The sequence below is a fragment of the Micromesistius poutassou genome (genome assembly GCF_964030765.1).
Source record: "Micromesistius poutassou genome assembly, chromosome: 9".
Lineage (NCBI taxonomy): Eukaryota > Metazoa > Chordata > Actinopteri > Gadiformes > Gadidae > Micromesistius > Micromesistius poutassou.
Genome location: NC_140279.1, coordinates 790,966 through 814,718, shown reverse-complemented (window position 1 = coordinate 814,718; position 23,753 = coordinate 790,966). Strand labels below are relative to the sequence as shown.

Here is a 23,753-nt window from a genome sequence, read left to right as displayed (position 1 = left end):
CTCTCAAACGCTCTCTCTCCCTCTCCCATTCTCTCTCTCTATTTCTCACCCTCTCTCTCCCCCTCCCTACCTCTCTATCTCTCTCCATCTCTCACTTTCTCCCTCTTTCTCTCCCTCTATTTCTCCCTCCCTCTCTATCTATCTCTCTCCCTCTCTCTTTCTCCCTCCCTCTCTCCCTCTCTCTTTCTCCCCTCCCTCTCTCCCTCTCTCTCCCTCTGAAACACTCTCTCTCCCTTTCGCTCTCTCTCTCTCCCTCCCTCTCTCTTCCTCTGAAACACTCTCTCTCCCTTTCGCTCTCTCTCTCTCCCTCCCTCCCTCTATCTCTGTCTCTCTCTCTCTCTCTCTCTCTCTCGCTCCCCTCTCTTTCTCCCTCTATCTCTCCCTCTATTTCTCCCTCCCTCTGCCTCTCTCTCACTCTCTCACTCTCTATCTCCCTCTCCCTCCCTGCCTCTCTCCCTCTCACTCTCTCTATCCTCTCTATCTGGAGTGGAGTGTAGGCCTGCGATGCCCCAGCCATGTTGGCAGTCTGATAGGTGCCGAGGAGAGGTGGTGAAATGTGAAGAGCGCTTGCATGGCGGGGGATGATGTGAGAAGTGTGTGCTCTGCCGTCAAATCGTACTGATGGAACTGGTGCCAAATATACAACCAGCAGCACTCTGAATGATTCACATTCATAAAGGCTACAGCTTATTGAGATATTGCTAGTACTACCATTATTACTACTACTCATACTAACTGCTAACTACTAACTACTATTACTAACTACTAATACTGCTATTACTACTACTTATACTACTACTACTACTACTACTACTACTACTGCTACTACTACTACTACTACTATTACGAATGATAATAACAATTATGCAGTCAGCCCAATGCCGTTATTGAAGGGTGAATATTTTAAGCAGAGGATTTCAATCTCATATCCAAATGTTTGCCTTGCTTTATATATCATAGCATATATCATATAATATCATAAGCCATATCATGTATGGTTATGTATCATATATATCGCATTGTATCATATATTGTATCGCATCACGCCATACCATATACACACAACATATCATTGTAATCACACCATATGGCCAAGAGTTTAATCCCATCCAAATAGCTGGGGCGCATTCCAAGAAGCACATACATATGAAACAATAGAAATGCTGTTCCCCTCGTCCCCCTCTCCCCCGCTCTCCCCCCCCCCTCCCACCCTCTCCCACCCAGACCAGTCCTGCTCAGGGCTACCAACACCTGCTATGCACACAACAACTGGACCAATTGTGTGTTTGTGTGTTTGTGTGAATGTGTGTGTGTATGTGTGCGGAAATCTCTTTTAAGTGTTTGTGTGTGTGTGTGTGTGTGTGTGTGTGGGTGTGTGTGTGTGTGTGTGTGTGTGTGTGTACCAGTACTTTAACTTGTGTGTGTGTGTGTGTGTGTGTGTGTACCAGTATGTTAACTTGTGTGTGTGCATGTGTATGTGTGTGTGTGTGTGTGTGTGTGTGTGTGTGTGTGTGTATGTATGTATGTATGTATGTATGTATGTATGTATGTATGTGTGTGTGTGTGTGTGTGTGTGTGTGTGTGTGTGTGTGTGTGTGTGTATGTATGTGTGTGTGCGTGCGTGCGTGTGTGTGCGTGTGCGTGTGTGTGCGCGTGTGCGTGCGTGTGTGTGCTTGTGTGCATGTGTATGTGTGTGTGTATATGTGGGGTACGAACAGCATGTGTGTGTATCTTACACACAAATCATTTATATTTTTCCATGCTTGACATAAGGGCATCGCTGAGCCCCTACACACTGGGGCAGGGCCCCGGGCGCGTGTGAGCTCCTGTAGCTCCACATAGAAGGCATAGCTGGAGCTGAAGTGTCAAACCTCTGCTGGATGCCACGGTGTCGCCAGCCGGGCTTTACGAGTCCACATGCCTCCCGGGAGAAGATATGGAAAACATTCTGTGGCACTGAAGATTACACGGCTTCTCACCAGCCCAGGACACAATAATGCTTTAAGTCCGACTGCGCCCTGGTTGCTAGGATCTCGCGCTGTTGTCTTTAGGAAGAAAAAAAAAAAAAAAACGTTGGCCCTGTATCTTCTTTCCATCAGCAGCAGTGTTGTTGGCCTCCGACACGACGTGGCTGCTCCATGATCTGCCTGTTCTATGAGCAGGAGAATGAGAAGGAGAGTGGAGAGAGAGTTAGAAAGAGAAATAAAGCTAGGAAGAGTGAGTGTGCGCCTGTGTTTGCATGCGTGTGCGTGTGTGTGCGTGCGTCTGTGTGCGCGTGTGTGTGTGTGTGTGTGTGTGTGTGCGCTCGTGCGTGTGTGTGTGTGTGTCTGTGTGAGTGTGTGTGAGCGTGTGTGTGTTTGTATGGGTAGGGTGTGTGTCTGTGTAGATATGAGTTTGCACTTGTGTGTGAGCATGCTTGCATCGGGCTTGGGAGATTGTCAAAATGTGTGTGAGAGAAAGAAAGGGAGAGAGAGAGAAAAGACAGAGGGAGAGAGGGAGAGAGAGAATGAGAAAGAGGAAAAGAGGTAAAGAGAGAAAACGAGAGAAGGGTGACGGGGTGAGAGAGGGGATTACATGGATAAACTGAAATACAACATTGGCTTGATTTCGTAATCTCTGCTCTATTGGAAGGGCTGGGGATGCAGCTGTCGATGCGAACAGCTGCCCGCCTGAAAAGACTGGACGGATCCTGCAGAGAAGAGAGAAATAATAATAACAATTGAGACTGACGCATATGCAACCTGTGAAGCATTCTGTTATTCTGAGAAAGTTTGAAAAAATGCACAGAGGATTAAGCTGCAACTTTATTGGACAGCCACATCTGTTTGGAAGATCAATTTATCCAAACCATGGAAAATATATTTTCTTTTGTTGTTGTTGCTTTTAAAACACATCTGGGCAATATGGAGACAATGCAATGAGACAAACATCCACAAAAGTATGCATGATGGCAGAATGTGTTTTCCAGTGTCTGTATCAGGTGACATACTTCTGCCACATTCAAACATACATCGGGTGCACAGACTTGGAGCGGTCGACGTGGATTCCAGCAAAATGTTTATCAGACCTGAACCAAGCAATGATTTGTTGCTCTCTCTCGCTCTCCCCCTCTCTCCCGCTCATTCTCCCCCGGCCTGAGGCTTTGTGGCTGGCTGCTCATTTGTCCATAAATCACCGGTAGGAACGTCTGCGTATCCCTGTGTTAGCACGCCGAGGCTCCCCTTGCAAGGTTAATCACGCTCTCATCTCATCAGGCCTCTGCGCTGCAACCCAAACTGATAACCAAACACATTTTTATAGGGCCCTGTGCATGATCGCTCTTGTTGCTCTGGGGGTGAAGGCAGCCTGCGTTGTTTCCAAACCAAGGGACGCTATGTCCCACATGAAAGGGTAATCATTCGCTGAAGGTAGAAAAGAAAGCACTGATCCCTCATTAAGTGTGTTGGTGATGGTTACTGGGAACAAAGTGGCGTGCCTTGTTATAACAACGGATGCACAACAAACTAACACACATAGGACACACGCTTAGGATTTTCTTAAAAGTGCTTTCCGTGACAAGAGGGGGACGCAGGGAGAGATTGAGTATAAAGAGGTCTTAATTGCTCAGGAGCAGAGGGAAAGAGAGACACACGTGTTGAACAGAGAGTACAATGGCTGCCAGCATTCCCGTATCATACAGTTTGAAAGGCCTTTCGGGAATACGGAATGCTGTCACACGATGACAAGCCAATGGATGTCTCTGCATAGCGCTCGGACAGCACAAATGCACTTGTTTACAATCACGGGTGCGAGTCACTGTTTCTAAATTGTTTCACTCTTTTTTTTTCTATTCTTACAAATGCCCAACCCAGATATGTTGGAATTATGCCACGGCACCGTCCACTACAAACCTTCTCTAATCAAAGTGCCGATTCTTGAAACAGACAGCTGCTGTCATGTGCCTTAATTCCAATGGCTATCTGTCCCTGTGTGGCTGCCCCCAGAGCTCTTAGTTGGGCAGCTGAAGTTGCAGGAAGACAAGGGTTAAGAGTTAGTCTGCCTTGTCTGTTGTTTGAGCTGTGGTCCGTCGGCGTTACAGCGAAACATCACCGACACACATCGACCAAAGGTAGGTTGGCTTTCCTGTTGTTAGATGTCAATGCTTAACGGTGTAACGGCAGATATGTATCAGACGTCTTGGCATGGAAACAATTGTGGAAAAACGGATGAATGCTACTGACTTTTAGTTTAATTGGATTAATGCAAACACTTGTAAATTACATCTCTGGTATCAGGGTTCCAAAGGTTTCGTAAAAACATTTTTGTTGTTTAAGTGAAACTCATCAAGAAAAGAATCCATTTTATCCATTTTAAAGAGCACTTCTAAAGCTTCATCATTAGACATTTTAATTTAAAACTAAAACACGTACACTCTCTTCACGTTCATACGCTTAGTTTATCCACTTCCATTTTTCTCGTACCCACCCATGCAGAGAGAGAGAGCATTCTTGAAATGCTTCAGCGGAGGGAATAGATCAGAATATCTAAATGTATATCCCATGAAGGTCTCCTGGGTTATTGTCTGTTCGTCTGTCCATCTATTCCTGGGCGAGGGGGCAGCTGCTCTGGTGGTCCGAGGCAGAAACAATACCAACTGTTACATTCTGTTAAACACAGGCCGTTCTTCTGATTCACAGCCATATGAGACACAAAGAGCACTTTCTGTATGTAAAGCGCTATCCCAACATAAGTTAAGGCTGTGAAGGGAATGTATGATATATCGTCTTCATGTCAAAGGACATGGCTGTGTATATGAGATACATGAAATATTGGCCATGTTTCCTAACAAGAAATGCATTTATATGCTTGTAGGTTTATCATTCCAGTCATGTCTAGAAGACCTCTAATTGGTAGAGGCTATGAGTCATCATGATACATGTTATAACACATAACATGGATCAATGGTGGAAGGGGATTGCGCTGGAGAAATTCAAGGTTTTGCTTGGTCATATCCTTTCCTTCATTCCCCCTTACTAAATTCTTAAAATGAAATTGATTGTAAGTAGTGCAGTGATTATATTGAGCAGGGCACAATGTCTTGGGGTGAAATGTAGAGTCATAAGTCACTTTTCTGACCCACCAATTGACCGACTTCAAATTGTGAGGTCAAAAAAGTGACTTGTGACTTAATTTCAACCTGTGCACATCTATTCCACGAAGGTCAGCGTGCAACACTCAATAAGGTTGCCTGGAAGCTACTAACGCATACGCTGTATTCATCCATGAACTAGGAGGTATGACAATTCCTCACATCCATATTGAGCTTCCACCTCAATCGGAGTACAGAAAATGGACCAGATATATCCGTCTGCCTGAAGCAGACGGGATCGAACCTGCGGCTACAGCAGTAGAACTAGCAGGCCTGTCGCCCCTACAGCGGCTCCTATAGGGAGCTTTCCAGGAAGGGTCTCTTGTCCAAAGGGTCCGACCAAAGGATCCATCCCCAGGGATTGCTAAATACATCCTCTTGGTTTCCTTCACTGGTGCACCCCTTGTCTGAAAGAACCACCAGATAACTTTGCGGAGGTCGTGAGCCAGACTTAGACGTTGGGGTTAGACAGAGTCCAGCCAGACTCAACGTGAGGCGAAGCAGCAGTGGAAAGAGGACGACTTGGAGGGGAGGTAGAGTGAAACGCCAGGGTGTTGTGCAGCTTTCCTTCAAAACCACAGGGTCGGAGATGGGGGTGAGCAGAGGTGGGGTGGGGGCGGGGGCGGGGGTGTTGCTTAAAGTAAGGGTTGGGGGACGGGAGGGGGCGGGGGATGACAAACAAATATTCCCACTGCAGTCTTGCACCTCAACAAATGGGGAGAAGCAGTGTAGAGCAGACTGTGTTGTCAACACTCATTCTGGCCAGGAGTGAGAAGTCAGTCAAAACGCTTGTTTCACTTTTTGTTTAGTTGGAGTGAAATAAAAGAATAACAAAAATCGATATGAGTCTGATAAACAGAGAATAGAGAGTAAGATGTATGCGACCGGGCCGTACACATTTTCACAGGTGGATGTGTGGAGATAGTTCTAGTCATTTAGCCAATAGAAGAGATTTTTTGGTCAGTATAATAATGTCCTTTTGAAACTGAAAGGGAGTTGTTACAAAGCAATTTGTTACCTGACTTATGCGCTGCCTCAGGTGTCAAGAATGGGGGAAGGGTGTGTGCAAAGGGTAGAAAGGAAAAGCCAGGCATGTTCAAACAAAGACATGCAGTGGAATAATCTGTGCTGCTCTATGACGTTATATACACTCTCGCTCTGATTTACTATTAGGGGCACGTTTGTCAAAGACCTCGAAAAAAGAACAGAGAAGCAGCCTGTGATTTAGAAGAAGAGATGTGTTCATTCAATAAAGAGGACGTTTAGTCTCCAACACACACACACACACATACACACACACACACACACACACACAGGTAGAAGCCAGGTCAGAGGTCAAATGGCCCTGAAATCTCTCCATGAAGGCAGCGTGGATCAGAGGTCCCTCTGTATGCCGCTCGCCATTTCTTTTACCCATCATCCCTCATCAGGCCGGGGTGACCCCGTGACCCTGGGGCTAGGGTTACCTGTCAGTTGATTGTCCGTTCACCAGGCGGGCCGGGCTCGCCGCTGTGTCAACAACATTTGCTTCCGTGAAAGCAGCGGAAGGAAGAGGTGAGAAGCTCTGTTCTGTGTGGTGTTAGAAGTTAAGGCAACAACCAAAACAAGGTTCAAACCAAAGCAGAGATTGTTGGAGCGTTCTGACGTCTGCTGCTGGATTCTCTTTCTCCCCGTAACCGTTGATACACTCGTGATAATCCCTGACCACTGGGCGACAAAGACCAGAGTATAGAAGCATTCATAGCTGCCTACCGAGAGGAACCAAGGACAACAATGTTACTCAACTCAGTATTACTCCTCATGAGTACTCTGTGACAAAGATCCAAAGAACAGAGTATAGAAGCATTCATAGCTGCCTTACCGAGAGGAACAAGAACAACATTTGGTTGTGTGTCCCCCCCCCCCCCCCTCGCTCCCCCGCTGTGGGCTGTCAGGTATCAATCAAGGTCCTGTAAGTGGGATCCTTGAGTGAAGATGCTATCCGTGCCGCCCCATATACACCAACACCACGGCCTCCCTTATCTCTCCTGATAACAGGGGGATGCCAAAGGCCTGCTCCTTCTCTCTCTCTCTCTCTCTGAAACTCCCTGAAACTCTCTCCGTCTCTGCACCAATCTGTATGCGCTACTGGCCGGCTTTTTTCAGTCATAGACTTTATTTTTCAAAGGGAAAAAAGTTCCAGTTGACTTGGTTCCCTGTTTAAAATTTGATAAGTGTATCTCTTAGTTTAGAGCTGTGTAGTTGAGGCTTAGGCCGCGGCGCATGCTTGGTCTGATTTCAATCTCTGATGTTATCGGGCCTCACAGGCAACATGAAACACGTCTCCGTTGACAAATCTCCATCGGCATGAAATTAAATGAAAATTCGGAAGCACGGAGCAGCCATTTCGCTGAGATGCACTTTTCCCAACTGCTTTTGAAACTTTAACGTTCTCAAATCAACGTATGAAATTGTTTGTGAAACGTTTGACGCGCTTCACGGTTTTGGCAGAGCATCAAAAAACCCTCAACCCATCATACCAACGTATTAAATGTCTCACTACAAATGACTGATAAAAGCCTTTTTTTTTGTTTTTTGGTCTTTTCTTTTAATGGGATTTACAAGAGTGAAATACGAAGTCCCTGTGAAGAGTTGTCTGGGCCGGCTTGCTGGTTTCCTCCCGACCACAGTGTGATGGGCCTAATAACAAAAACAAGCATTCTGGTGGGCTTCAGGTCCCGCAGTGTGAGCACTTTAATGGGGAACATGTGGCGCAGCCAGACACACAGTCATGGGGAAACCCAATACCACCGCTCCTCCATTTTCCCCTGTTTCTCCTGCTTCATCCAGCCCTCCTTCGCTGTCCTTTTCTTCTTTCACTCTGTCTCTCTGACGCTCGCGCGATCGGTTGCTTTTCTTCTTCTGTTTTTCTTTGAGCAACAACACCTAGCATACGTTTAGGGTAGACATAATGGTGTAAGGAAAGTAAAGTCTTTATTTTCAGAAGAACGTTAAACTGAGAGGTTTCCCCTCCTGCTTTCTTTGTCCTCTGTCAGGCCTCATGTGTTCCTCTCAATAATAAAGTTAGTTATGTGCTCGGTTCTAGATGGTTTTAGAAAGCTTGCTTAACAGTAGCCAAGTCATCCGATTCACCTTTCTATCGGAGCAAGCAGTTGATTTTCAGGCAGAGAAAACATATACTACAGTCTTATATATATATATATATATATATATATATATATACTTCAAATATATACGTCTCCAGTTTACTGTGTCCAGTTGAACCTAGTAGTACAGCACAGGCACATTCACGACAAAACACACACACACACACACACACACACACACACACACATCCACACATACAAAAACACACTCACACACACACACACACATACACACACTTTGAAAAAATACATATGCATATTTGCAAGGTAATGCAACGCAATATGCTGAGAGAGCAAGAGGGGGAGAAAGGGGTCTTTCTTTGCTATCAGGCTCAACAGACCATCCAGAGTGGGGGGGGGGGGGGGGTCTTTCATGTGAAGAATTCATCCTGTTCACCCACCTGGATCAATTAACTGTTTGCTTCATCGGGCTGCCTTTCAATAATGTCAAAGTCACATCAGGGCCTTAGAAGAGACATTTTTTAATTTTGTCAGAAACAATAGACAATTGCTAGCGGTATCAACTCATCTCTGACTCTGTTGCCTCGGTGTGAGATTGAGCACAACCCAGTGCTCGTGGCTGTGTTGTGCTCACTGGCTATCACTATGGCTCTGGCTATGTTTATCTGTAGAGCATCTTTTTTTTTAGATTCTAGATTTAAAGTACATCAATTGAAATGTCTTAGCAAACACATTTTAGCTGCTGTACCTTACTTGACTCAAGATATTTTTTTTTTTTTTTAATCTTTTTCATCTATTCTTTTACAGGAAAGGATGACCACCGATCCTGAAAATGAAAGACGCCAGAGGTAGGACGTTTTGGCTTTTAATTACAGTGTGCTGTCAAAAACAAACTTCAAGATGGCAGCTGCGATACGAGGAGGCAGGGGCCATGCTTTTGGGACTGGGAGCTTGTCTTCACAGGGTACACAATCACAAAGCCCAACAACAACCCACCGACCAAGTCTCCCCAAATTAGCAGGACACACAGTGTAAAGGTAGCGGTCCCCAGGGGAAATGAAGCTGACACACTGGACCTAGTGTGACAGAGGCCCAGTGCCCAGTGAACAACAATCCGAGCGTTCCACTTGGCTTGAGCTATCTACCCACCCCCCCCCCCCCCCTACACACACACACACACACACACACACATACACACACCCCCTCCCCGCATTCACCAAAATATACCAGCCCCGCATCAACATGCTACTCTGAGCACCGTCACAGAGACTGACCATCTTACCTGAATCACACAATCGTGTGCCCATAAAAAGAGCCGGCATGAACATAGAGTTAAGTAACAAGCCATCCAAACACTGTCTGGGGTTTACTTTATCTTATCTTGGGGAGAGTTTACACTGGAGCTTATTTCCAGATACTGTAAAGCATGCACATGATGGGAGACTAGGGTGGAGAACACTGGAGTTACCGTTAGACAGACGCAACACGTGGTCGGCCCGTCGGAATGCCTGCAGTCCGAGGGCCACAGAATGTGTCTTGAGAACGAGAGCAAATAATCGTGTGTGCCTTGCAGATGGCGTGGCCGTGCAGCAGCAGCTGTGCAAATGAAAGACAGTGTCGTTTGAGAAGTGAGAGAGATGGAAAGTTGGCTGCAAATGGGAAAAAAGAGTAGCATACAAGTGTCTGACTGAAAGTGTAACGGAAAAACGAATAGAGCACACAAAGAGGCTCAAAGGAAACAATTCAGAGCTACTTTCTCTCCCTATTTGCAAAGCCTGTTGAACACACAATATCTATGTGTTGTTCACATGTCTCTATAACATATGCGTTTCTGTCGAATATGGATGTAATTACACAATTCAACAGCATACATTACTAGAATGACAATACATTGAAACAGCTAAGCATATTTTTTGTACCATTTTACTTTGCAAATAATTGTAACTTTTTTAAGAAACCCACCACTGGTTATCCCATATAAGCATTAAGGCAGATTCCCATGAAGTGATGATATAGTCATGAATAGTTCATTAGTACATTTAAGTACTAAGCGCTATTGTGTTTACGTGAGAAAACGTAATTGGGGGCGTAAAGATACGCACACTGTCATACAAATCAGTTTTTTCCTACTGGCTTTGTGTTTTTTCAGATCAAGGGATCAAAACAGGACAATTAACGACGAAAGCTTTGAGGTGCAAAATATGTATTTAGCCTACTGATCTACTGAATTAGGTCAGAGTGACAAAAGATTTAAAACAAAGTATCAATAAACACCTATAAATCAAATCATACATCAGGTCCTAAATATGACACCTGATCCTGAGCCCTACATCCACCAAAGCCATAACGCCGCTACATTGTTGTGGTGGAAGACACTTTCCATTGGACTCGTCCTGGTAATTGCCGCTACATGTAAATACGAAGTGGTTAGTGAATAATTGCGCTTTCATTGGTGAACAATCACCCCCGGAGCCCCCTGTGTCTCCACCTCAGACCCCGCCCCTCGTAGGGCCGCCCTGAAGACAGGCAGGGCCCCCTTTTCAATGACAGTGCTTTGGGGGGGGGAAAGGATACGAATTTTTGCTCTAATTCCCCGCAGCCACCACGTCGATGAGAAGCAGTCGAGGATCTCCATTCTAACTGAATGGATTGGTATGGGGAGAAGCGGACCTCAAACCTCGGCTAAGCGGCAGCTTTGGAACTGTATCACGTTGACCATGGTGTTCCTCTCGCTGCTGTCCCGACCAGGTAAGAGCAGCGCCGTCCTGCCCGCTTTGCGCCCCGGGTCCGCGGCTCTGCACGCAGCCTTCTCCCGCACGGACCTCCAAACTTTGGTTTTGTTTGTTTATCCGCATAATTCGCGTCCCTGGATGCAAACGCGTTTCCATCGCATCGTTACCCCCTGTGTGTTTATGGGATAGCGCATTTCTTTTATTTATTTTTTTATCATCGAATCGTTAGGTTGTGTGGAGCGTAAAGGCTAGTGGAGAAGTGGCTCCGTGCGGGGACAACAGTTGAATAGCTGCTAGCTTTTTGCGCAAAGCCTAACGGAGCCCCGAGTCGTTTTACGGACGATCAACTTAGCGCTCCTTGTTTCTCCTAACTGGAAAACGGTTGCACATGAGAGATCGATGCAGTCCGACGTATGTCTACGGAGTAAACAAGGTTTCAGCCAAACTTTTTGGATGAGTTTCATAAAGTTTGTGCTCAACTTCTCCTGGTTAGCCTAGCCTGATAGCACGTCCTCGGACCACGGCCGTCCACTGGGACCAGCAGGCTAGGTGGAACCGAGCACACCGGATCTGCGGGATAGCTCGAACAAAGTATGCATTTCAGCAATTGCACACAATTCTGCTTGGTTTAAAAACAATAGTTTTTTGTGCCGCTTCGTTCCTGCTCCGTTTCGGAGCATGCATGGTGTCCAGTCCTCTCGGCCTCTGACTGAGCGTGTTGGTTTAACTTTTTAAAACCACTACTTCAAGCAAAACCCTCGGTTTGTTTTACAATGCGTGCTCTGCATGATGGATCCACATTGTTGCATTGCTTTGCGGCATGTTATTGAAATCCTCATCACGTAGCAGCTTCACAAACCAAGTTGCGGTAAACGCAACAAAACAATGCACTACAAAGCCTCAAGTCACTGGCGGTGCACATTTTTCCAATGGGCAGTCGGTGGGGATGGAGATGCTATTTCGATTGGTAGACTGCGTTCTACTTTAGTGACACAAGGAGCAAAACAAATGCATGCATTTAGAGGTGTGACCTGTCTAAACTCACCCTCTGCTCACGCATTATTTCATAATCAAGATATTTTTGAATAATCAATCCAAACTCACTCTCTAGAGATATACTATAAAAGTGGGTTGGGTAATAAAGTGTTTTTTTTTTGTTTTTTTCTTGTGGTAAGGCCATTTTCTCTCTATTACCCACAGCTGATATGAAAGTTTCATAGCATAAAATAGCATATAATGTTAGATAGATATAGCATTTTTGATATCGGTCCATAGCCTGGAATTTTCCAGAAATGCCAGTCTGAGAGTTGAGTAAAGAGACCTGTTGATTCAGGAGGGCTGGTGGAATTCAGAGGACTGGTGTGACATGCCTCTTAAGTGACCCCTGTGCCCCTCAACTCATCATTATCACATCTCCATTCATCCCAAATGTAGCTCGGTGAGAGAGTGATAAAAAACAATCCCACAAGCAGCGATTTATCTCCCTTTTTCTTTGTTATTTCCCCAAAAGTGAAGCCTGGCACATTTTCTGAGGCCACGGGGGCACATATTGAAGCACCCTTTGCAATAAACGCTCTCAGAGCAGTTGCAGCCTGATCCATACCATCTGTTTCTATTCCATACCAATTTTAAAACGTTGAATTGTTTTTTTGTTCGATGGAAAACATTTTCTGTGCCTCTAGTTCTTTTAGATCTTTTTGAAATGCTGTCCAAAGCAATAGTCCTGCTCCTATCTTTCCACAGCATACACACTACCTCGTAGCCATGATGATGCAGCCCCCACCTACAGCCCAGCTGTTTAGCCCCTTAGTCAATAAACACAGTGTTGTTTTTTGTTCCAAGATTCCTTAATGCTGGGCCTGTGAGTTTCCTTCCACACCCGAGCTCAATGGCGTTTGAGTCCATTTTAATGGACTTGTATTGCCTCAGCAACAGCCAAACCACATTCAACACCCCAAGGCAAACTACACAGGTTGATTTCCTCCTGCAGTAGGGCTCCATGTTATTTTTTGAGGGCTAGTTTGGGGAAATAAGCTCTGACTGACTCAAGACGCCGCAGCCTAGACTGGTCTAAAGGCCGTGTGTGGGCTTGCGTGGCTATACCTTAATAGCTCTCCCGTGGAAGATAAAGTCAATAGTGGAAAGTTTCTCTACTGCGTTGTAAACCTGTGGTCAAGTTAATTTTTGTATTGACTATGGGTTTAAATATCTGTATTAATTGGATAAGCATTTTGAGCCAAACGTAGCCAAAAAGGAGCTGTTTCTTTCCATATTCCCAAAACGGTGTATTGTTTTTGTTTTATGACACGCTGCAACCCTCCACTCGAGATCCCCATCTGATCAGTCTCATCTCCTTGATTTTTTTCCAGCCCACTGCCAGCAGTGTCGGATCCAGCGCTGCAACGCCGACTACGTGGCCTCCACGTCGCCCTCTGGTGGCCTGCAGGAGGAGATGCCCCCAGACGTGGATTACTGTATCGCTCTGCGGGCCTACGCCCAGTGCACCCGGCGGCAGGCCCGCGGTTGCCGGGGCAACCTCGTGTACCACTCCGCGGTCTTCCGCATCAAGGAGCTCTTCTCCCAGCACAACTGCTCCAGCGACGGGCCCACGTCCCCGGCCAAAGCCCCCGGCACGGCCAGGCCCGCCGTGTCCGAGCGCTGCGACTACGAGAGCCGGGCGCTGGGGTCGGGCGGCTCGCAGAAGAAATACGCCCACTGTGGATTATTCGGGGACCCTCACTTGCGGACGTTCCGGGACGAGTTTCAGACCTGCAAGGTGGAGGGGGCGTGGCCTCTGATTGACAACCACTACCTGTCGGTACAGGTGACCAACGTTCCCGTGGTCCTGGGCTCCAGCGCCACGGCAACCAGCAAGGTGAGGACCGGGCGTCGGGATGGGAGCTGGGGGACCGTTGTTGGGAAACCGTTTGACCTTATTTATGTGCGTTCAAATATTTCAGCTCTCCAAGAATATGGACTCTGGTCAAAACGGCTTGCAGATGCATTTTCTTGTCGCTGTTTGGTGAAAATGTTCTAGTAGTTAGTGGGCAACTTAAACAAAGTCAGGTTTCACCAAAGTAGAGGAATAATTATTTGTGATTATTATTATAATTTTTTTCCAGTTTTAGTTTTGCCGTAGCCAAGGCAAAGGAGTGTAGGTTTCAACACGGGACCACTGTGCGCTTATTAGGCAGTGGGACTTTTTAAGCATTAGAAATATGAGCGTGTGGGTGGTCTTCATGCCCCCCACAGCGACGCCGAGCATTGAGACGGCGTGTTTGCTAAAGTTCTCACCAGTAACCCAAGTTGGTGAAACAAAATAAAGTCTGACGTGACTTTGAACCAAGAACTCATTCTGACCACCAACTACCTCACCAAGAATCGAGTCCAGGGTTAGTTACTACCAATACATTGTGAGACATGTAGTTAGTCAGCAAGCGCTATGGTTTAGTAAAGGTTTGCTTGGTGGTGGATTTGACCATATTGTCATTTTCACACTCACGTTATGAACTTCTGGGATTTTTCTGTGTGTAGATGGTATCTACATGGTATGATGGGACATTTAGAATTTGTATTTTTAAAGAAAGGTTGCCAGTTGCCAGCTCGTATACTGCCGCAACTCTTTGAGACCCTTCCAACTGTCAATAGTCTCTTATCAATCTGCAACTCCTTAAGTTCTCTCATCTCAGCAGTTCCTTAGATCCACTGGGAGGGAGTGGAGAGAAGAGAGTGCTTTAGTGGTGTTGAATCGCAGATATGCTTGAGTGCTTTGCCTCTTTACACATGAGTGGTCATATGGAAGTGATTAACATGCGCTCCAACATTTTACACCGCTGATAGAAAGTGGAAGTCGTCGCCCCCCCCCCCCCCCCCCCCCCCCCCGGTCAAATAATTAACTGGCCCTTTTTTGTGTCAATATGGAATGATGAAAAAGAGGAATAATTAGACGGAAAGTCTTAATCTTTTTGTTTCACAAGTCATTGCTGAATATATTGTGCCTCTCTTTTAACCTCGGGGCATAGAACTATGCATGGTGAAACACATGAATAATAATTATTACATCTTCAGATGATTAGTAGGTATTTTGTAGTGCTTGCAATCGAATCTAGCAACCACTGCTGCATGCTATCCCCTTTTCTACACTGGCCACACATCACGAGTGTTGGGATCAACAGAGATGCATCCCTGTCACTAAGTCTTCAGCATGAAACATGGTGGGCTGGTGACCTGTGGTTTAGGTAGGTCTGTTGGAGCAGACCTATAATAACAGAGGCTGTACAGCCGAGTGCTCTGCCCTATGGCAGATATAGGCCCACTCCCCCTTACTGCTGCGGCACATCCTTAATGTAACGACAGCGATATATATTCCTTCACCTTCTTCTGACAAATGTACTTATTTTAAGTGGCTTTGGATAAAAGCGTTGGCTAAATGCCATAAATGTAAATGTGAATCCCCCCACCCACGACCACTGCATCTGTAAACTTTTCCCAAAGTCACCTTTTTCAAACATGTTCCATATTTTTTTTATTAAAACCCGGGCTAGAATACTAATTGAAGTCAGCCTTTGCCAAGCACATTGTCAGCAGAGTGAAGCGTGTTGATTTATGGAGCTGTTAGCCTGGAGACCGTCATCTCCTTGTTTGATCCGGCACCCGGCGAAGAATTATGGACTCCGAACTATCATTTACGGCATTATTAGGAATTTGCCCAAGATAAGAATGGAAAGCGGTTTTCCAGCCACAAGACGCAAATTTATGACTGCCATGCGGTTCATTTGCCCTCTGCATGTTTGGTTAAGACTTCAAATAGAGCGTGTCCTCTGATGCTCCCGCGTATAAAGACCTCTAATGCCTCTGTGAACCTGTGTGCCTAACAGCCCTCAGATTGCGTGCTCGTGGAAATCACTTCCACTTGAGAGAATTGAGCTTTTGAATCATGGGATTCTCAGTATAATTTACACCCATGAGCACTTGGTCCCCATTAGAACATTGGTTCATTGATGCCACCCTGTGGCTAAAGGCGGTACTGCACAGGTTATCGGCAGTGGTCAGCCATCGCGTTGTTTACTAGCCAATAACAAAGCTCTGAGCGGCGCACACAACTGTGACCCGGTCCACCAATGATGAAGGATTCAAACAGTGACTCGATGAATAACGACTCCCGTCTCTCTCCGCACCACAGATCACCGTGATCTTCAAGTCCTACCAGGGCTGCACGGAGCAGAAAGTGTACCAGGCCACAACGGAGGACCTCCCGTCCGCCTTCCAGGACGGCACGCGCAGCGGCGGCGGCGGCGGCGGCGGCGGCGGCGAGAGCGGCAGCCTGGTCATCGTGGAGCGCGGGGGCGCCGGCCGGCAGGTGAAGATCCAGGCGCGCTACATCGGCACGTCCATCATCGTGCGGCGCGTGGGCCGCTACCTCACCTTCGCCATCCGCATGCCCGAGGACCTGCTGGACTACGCCGAGCGGGACGACGGCGGCCTGCAGCTCTGCCTGCACGGCTGCCCGCGCAACGAGCTCATCAAGGAGCACTCGCTGGGCCGGCCGGGGCAGCACCCCCGGGTGCCGGTGCCGGCGCCGGCGCCCGGCGGCGCGGGGATGGCGCCGCCGCCGCCGCACCAGAGCTACACGGTGGAGCGCGCCACGGCGCGGTGCCGGGAGACGCTGCAGGTGGAGGACGTGTACTTCCAGTCGTGCGTGTTCGACCTGCTCACCACGGGCGACCCCGAGTTCTCCCTGGCGGCGTTCGGCGCCCTGGAGGACCTGAAGGCCCTGCCGCCCAGCCGGCTGCGGCAGAACTCGCCCAGGACTCCGCGGCTGACCAGTGGAGGGGCGTGGCCGGTGCCGCCGCCGCCGCTGTCGGCCACCCGGCCCTCCCTGCTCTCGGCCCTCCTGGTGCTCCTGGCTCTGCTGCTCTGGTAGAGGAGGAGGAGGAGCAGGAGGAGGAGGAGGAGGAGGAGCAGGAGGAGGAGGAGGAGGAGGAGGAGGAGCGCCGGTAGAGACAAACGGAAACAAACGATCATTAGGAAAAGAGGAAACGGGAGCGGAGGCGACGCCAGCTTGAGGAACGAGTGTCAAGAATCTCTAAACGTGGTTTTCATATCATTTCAAGTTCAATTTTATTTTTGTTTTTTCCGTCGTTGCTGTGATTTTGAAGGATTTAGCACTCGTCGATAAATGCCATTCCATTCAACCCTGTCGTTGTGTGCGTGTGCGTGCTTGCGTGCGTGCCGGTATTCAAACAACGCGTCACTTCCATTTGAGTAGGAGCCTGAATATTAACGGTGATGGAGCGTTGTGTTTGTGTGGGTTCAGTTCTCTAAAAAGTTCAGTCGCTCGCCGTTGGGGGTGAGAGGGCGGAAGGAAGCGTGAGAAAATGTGAACTTACACGTCTGTGCGGTGCCTCCGGGGGCAGCCAATCGGAGGGGTTCATTTTGTAAATAACTTTTAAACTGACAACACAAAACTGTGCACAGGTTTCAGCATTTCATGTGTTATTCAATGTTATTCAAGTATTTCTTTTTGGGATATTGCATCCTAAATAATCCAGTAATGTAATGCAGCACTTACACTTCCATGTTCCGCTTGTATTTTCGTCAGAATGTTTTCAGAGAATCTTTTTGTTTACCCAGGATCCAACAACAATACATAAATACTACCTATATAATAGATGATGTTTGAGTCTTTTTCATCAAGATTTAATTGTGTGTGTAAGATGCCGTTCAGTGAAACACTCCCTCTTCAAGCTGCTTAGCTTCCAGTAAAAAAAAAAACAGAAAACAAAATCTCTATATAATAATATATTGAATGTGTGTATATATGTTTTATATTGTGTACATTTGCCTGTGTATAGTTTTTAACTGTATGGTTTTACAGTTGTTTGTATATGTACTTAGGTTATTTTGAGTTCTTGTAAGAGAAATTAAACTAATATGTGTTGTACCTCATCTGTAATTTTCTGTAATAAAATGATGGATACTCCAAACTCTGCTTCTTGTACGTATTTGAAATTATTTCGCTAGTTAAAGGGGCTGTATTTATATAGTGCTTTTTTTAACCAGCGGTCACTCAAAGAGTGCAGCGTCAGCCATGCAAGGCCACGGCGTGCCCATCGGGAGCAGTTAGGGTGAGGGCGTCTCGCTCAGGGACACCCCGACACTGAGCTAGGAGGAGCCGGGGATCGAACCAGCAACCTTCCGCTTATCGGCCACCCTGCTCTACCTCCTGAGCCACATTTAGATCTAGTTAAGATCAATTCTTTTGCCATATCAACATGGTGCTCTGCTTGTGGGGCCACAGAACCAGTCCGAACCAGTCCTCCATGGACACGTTCGTGTCCCATGGAGACTTTAGTCGACAAATTCCATAAACATGGGATCGAAAAGTGACGGTTGACTAGACGCTTTTAAGCACTTTGTGGATCAAAATAGCAATTTAACTCTGAAGTGTTCAGGGAACTCCAATTAGTCACACAGCGGTTTTATTGTCCAAATCCCACTGTTTCTCGTGGGTTCATCCACGGTCACAGCCCCTTTCAACCAGCCACACTCCTTCAACTTCTCAAAAGAAAAAGCCCGGCTACTAAGCCATGTGATGGGGGGGGGATGACAGGAAGGGAATGGCTTGTCCTCCCGCTCTCACCATTTGCTGTTGCATCCTTAGCACATACCAGATGGTCTAAATCAAGTCGTCTGTGGGTGACTGTGCTTCATCACTCCTTATTCCCAATATCAAGAGGAGGGGAGAGAGAGGAGGGAGGTAATTGCGAAACGGTGGTAAAAGCTGTCACTTGCAATCTCGTCTGAAGGAAGCGACGCGAGGCAGGCAGACTGCTAGTTAACACACTTGACGGCTATACAGCCTCAATTGGGCCTGTTAATGGTTGTGTTCCACCACAGCTTGTCCCAGCATTTACGACACACGTCAAACCTCCCCCCTCAAACCTCCATCATTTTTCATCCCCTAAATGCTGTAATTGTAGTTTTGCATATTTCATGGCGGTAAACTGTTTGGGCTTGTGTTGCCGGTGTGTGTGTGTGCGTGTGTGTAAGAGAGAGTGTGTGTTAATAGTAAACAAAGCTTAAAAGCTTCGGGCTATGTCTTGATTAATGCCACGTTTGAGATGCAGTTTATCCGACGGCACTGTCAGGCACAACAACTAACCTCGTCTCACCCCGGTGTGAAAGTGGGCAGTAATACCCCTAAAAGGCTTCCTCTTTCCTGACGACAAGCAAATCTCTATCTCTCTGTCTTCTCTGAGATAATCTCCATCAGAGGAAAAGTTACACGTTGTTATACACACACACACACCAAGATCAAACCACTTCACACCCTTGGAATCCTCCCGTGTAGTTTATAGAGTTATAGACATAGCACACGCGTCAATATTTCATTAAGAAGAGCAGCTTTTACTTGCTTGGGGGATGGATCTGCTGGCACCTGCTCAAGCCCCTATAGACTGCGGTCAACCCCTCTTTATGAGCCATCCTGACTTCACTTTCTCCTGTAAACAAGGACAATTACCCAGCTAATGAGTTGAGGGGGGAAAAAACCCTTCTTGAGTGATTGATACTCTCAATGGGTGAATTAATTCGATATTAATAGAGCACTTGGCAAGGTAAATAGATAGTGGTGTGTGAGTCCTCTCCCTGATTGATGCGGGCTAGATGGATGGCTGTCTTAATGCAACGTGTTACTTCAGAGTAGATGAGGCCCTGGCAGATGATGATAGACTTTGAGATTACAAGGTCAAACGTTCCGCTTATCTGCTCCTGTGTCGTAGCATGTAATGGGTGCGGCCATTTTTTCTTTCACTTTATTTGGGCCTGTGCAGGACCGGCAAATTGAAACAGTAAATCCTCTCCACGTTACCCACTTGATTATTTATCAGGTGACATAACCACATGGCTGTCAGACGCGCACACAGAACTCACTGTGATTGTGTTGAACGGCATCCTATCTGAGGTAATGGTTTAGAATGAAGTTGTGTGACAACCACACAATTATCAGTGTGTAGTTATCTTGTTCAAGTATAAGTGTTGGACATTGGATCACAATAGGTAACAGTTTGCTGGAGGAAGATAATGTGACCAGAGATAGGGCCTACTGCAGCAGTATTTCATTATTAGGTTTGCTTCACGGCCTTGTTTTCGAGAAGTTGGATTTCCAGGTTAACCAAATATGTTATGTCAGAATTCTGCTACCAAGATTAGACTAAACTCTCCTCTCAGTTACCATGGCGACTCATTCTGCAAACCTTACTTGAAGCAAACGGATCTTAGAGCGGAGAGTCGGATTATTACACCAGCTAAAGAGATATTTAGTACACTTTCATAACACACTGTCACATGGGTCACTGCTGCTGAACGAGGAACAAAAACGCATTTATCTTTCTGACATGTATGTATGTTAGTATGTATGTGTGTGTGTGTATGTATGTCAGTATGTGTGTGTGTGTATGTATGTCAGTATGTGTGTGTGTGTGTGTATGTGTCAGTGTGTATGTGTGTGTGCATGTGTTTGTGCTCATGCATGAATGCATGCGTGTGTGTGTCTGACTACATGTGCAGTTTTATGTGTGTGTGTGTGTGTGTGTGTGTGTGTGTGTGTACGTGTGCATGTGCTTGCTTGATTACGCCAGTCACAGTCATGACCCGGCCATCTCCTACCCCGGGCCCTACCTGACTTGCCCAATCGCTCTGTCTCCTTAATAATCAGAGTGACAGCAAGCAAGCAGAAATACCCCACCCATTGCCTCACTGCAGAATGAGTTATTGACCTACATTTCATACAATCTGATAGAATGTGTGGGGGGGGGGGGGCGGGGGGGGGGGGGGTGGCGGGGGAGATAACACAGAGTGATTGGCAGGTGTACTTCAGTTCACCCCACCGAGGGACTCTGCACTTTTTTATTTTAACTTTAAAGGGGACATATTGTACCAACAGGTACAATATGTGATTAGCCATTACAAGCCGTTTTGAAAATCTACCTCTTCTGACATCACAAGTGGGCGGGCCCACCCTAGATGTTGTGTGTGCTGATCAGTCTACCAGCCTACCCAGTGGACTGTAACAAATGTTGCTCATCTATCCGTCACACACATCTAGGTGGACACGCCCACTTGTGACGTCAGAAGAGGCCGATTTTCAAAACGGCTTGTAATGGCTAAACGCACTCACACCTGCTGGCATAATATGTCCCCTTTAACAGTTAAGGATGAACTGCCGTGCCTATCGGCCTCATATTGTAGCAGAGAGGGACCGGGCCAGTCCAGCAGTGTTTGTTAGTGTGCTCCAGTACTGTAACAGTAGTGAGAGCGGGCGAGGAACACCTGCTTGTCCCGGGCTGTATTCGTATTAACGAGTCGTTGTCACAAAACTTTTAACAAATGGCCCCAAAGCACCCGGACGCAACGGAAGAGCCCGGCGCGGAAATTAAGCATCGGCGTCGTAAATCTTTGGGAAAGTTACAATAATTTGCAATTCACTCCCTCATCAAAGGCAATATTACCCTAATTTATTATCTCCTCGCGCGAGGGCCACGCAGAGGCCGTGAAGATAAGAGCTTATCGGAGGGGGATTGATTTTCATTAACTGATCCTAATAAAGATGAACAGCCTGCCCGCGTGCGCTGACCAAGAGCCACACTTTATTGTAATTGGGACAATTTATATCATGAGCCAGTGCTTCTCCCCTTTCCTCCGCCCCTCCCCTTCTCCCATCCTTGGGAGAAGGAGTTTTTTTTCTTCTTTTTTTTTAATATCTGTCCGTGCTCTTCATACCGTGGACGTAGTGTCCCTGCCACACGACTTTCATGGTTGCTAGTGCGCCTCTCTGACGCAGGAACAAGATGGGCATCATGTAAATGTGAGCACTAATACACACTTTGTATACACATAGCGGATACTTGTATACATCCAACTGCTCTCTATGTGTGATGCTATGTTTCTTTCTCTCCATACGCGATAATTGCTTTTGGATTCAATAAATAAATCCATATCACGTGAATTACACACCGGAGCTATTCTTAGCAACTGCAGTGCAGTGTTTTGTACTTTGACCTGATTTAAGTGACACCTTACAACACGTACACACTCGGTGAGGCCTGTGAACATCAGATGAGACAGAATATAACACGTCATCAAAGGGAACCTAAGTGACACTATGACCATATATAGGGCTCCAGGAAACTACCTCCACATTTAAATGGATCGAAACCATTGCAATATAAATATAGACTAGGCCGATACAAAACTGGGTTGACTGTCAAAGGTTGTCTGCTCTAGTGAGGTTGTAAAATGCTTAGAACATTTGCACCCACAGAGAGTCAAAGTCCTTGGGACAGATAGAGAGAGAGAGAGAGAGAGAGAGAGAGAGAGAGAGAGAGAGAGAGAGAGAGCGAGCGAGAGAGAGAGAGGAAGGGGAGATGGTTCCTTGGCTTGTATCCCCCCCTGTGGCGGTTCACGGTGGGAGTCAGACCTCCCGCCGACGTGGAAGAAACCAGACCTCCATTTTGAATTTTTATTGTAAAATTGAAAAAAAGGAGAGAAAGAGAGAAAAGCCCCAATAAGCATTTCTTGTTCATACATATCTTTAAATGAACGTAACCATAATATTAAATGAAATAAACAACAATAAATATAGAAGAAAAGAGTAAATAAATAAAATGATAAATAACCCAAACATAAATAAATAAATTAACATCAAGTTATGCACTTGACCAAATCATTATTTATAAAATTATTAAACCATTCATCATAAATATCAAATAATCTAAGCAGCAAGTATTTAAGAAATTTCAACAGGGGAAAAAAACGTTTGGTTTCTCAGGCTATTACAGAACACATAATTTAATGTTATTTTTTATAAAAAGATACTGCCTTCCACGTCAGTTAAACCATGCTGTACTGACACTGCCATAGAGACAGGTGGCGCTCTCCTCTTTTAAAAAAACAACAACCTGTAAACAGCATTTTCTCCCTCCCGTCAGGTTCAGAGAATATTACTGAGATGCCTCTGTTGCGCCCCTATGTTGTCAGTAAAGTTTACTTAACAGACTCAATACTTTTGTTTATATATTTAGTTTTCTTGTGCTGGGAAACCAGAAATGTACCACCTTTAAAAACCATAACCCTCCCCTCCCCACCAACCCCGTCAGACCCCTATTCATACGTACCCAAACAAAGGTCCTGTGCTGATTTTCCATAATATACAGATTTCATATTTATCATAAGCTACTATCCTTAGCATTCAAACCATAGTTTAAGAATCATATTGTTAATACGAGTAGTACCATAATCATAATCTTTAAACCCCAACCCCCATTTGAGCATGCTCAGAGATTGTTTGGGCACCGTAGTAAGACGAAAAAATATGAAGAATGGCAAAATAGATACAAGGGTGAACACACTGCGAGATACCAACAGCGCCGGCGAGGCTGCGTTTCTCGTACAAATAGTGCAGTAATTATCATTACTGCATGTGTGGCTGAAGCAGACATGGGATGGATCATGTGTATCAAATGAATCACAATGTCTACAATCATTGTAGTAAAAGCGGTGTGGTTTTCTACGTGATTGATTGAATCGAAGGGGACACGAACGATTGGTTTGAACAGGAGTTTTTTCTTCTGAATTAAATCTCATAAAATCCTTCGGCGCACTAAATTGTTTCATTCAATCAAACATCACTTCCCCCCCCCCGCCAAAATTACCTGAACACCTTTCAAAGTCATTAAATCGCAGTCACAGCTGGCATCTCTAATTTGCATTACCCGAGCTGTTGTG

At 46.2% G+C, this 23,753-nt stretch overlaps 1 protein-coding gene across 1 annotated transcript; it reads left to right on the top strand.

The window, feature by feature from the left end:
* The first annotated feature begins 10,842 nt into the window (after window positions 1-10,842).
* rgmd (RGM domain family, member D) lies at window positions 10,843-17,953 on the top strand. Its single transcript, XM_084472723.1, has 3 exons — window positions 10,843-10,983; window positions 13,337-13,842; window positions 16,150-17,953. The coding sequence occupies exons 1-3, from the start codon at window positions 10,890-10,892 to the stop codon at window positions 16,888-16,890; spliced, it is 1,341 nt and encodes a 446-aa protein (XP_084328849.1). The 5' UTR covers window positions 10,843-10,889; the 3' UTR covers window positions 16,891-17,953.
* Window positions 17,954-23,753: the final 5,800 nt, after the last annotated feature.

Bases quoted from the DNA above. Each gene is read 5' to 3' on its own strand.
- rgmd (XM_084472723.1), top strand. From the start codon at position 10,890: ATGGGGAGAAGCGGACCTCAAACCTCGGCTAAGCGGCAGCTTTGGAAC. The intron at 10,984-13,336 runs GTAAGAGCAGCG...ATTTTTTTCCAG, and splicing joins CTCGCTGCTGTCCCGACCAG to CCCACTGCCAGCAGTGTCGG. The intron at 13,843-16,149 runs GTGAGGACCGGG...TCCGCACCACAG, and splicing joins GCGCCACGGCAACCAGCAAG to ATCACCGTGATCTTCAAGTC.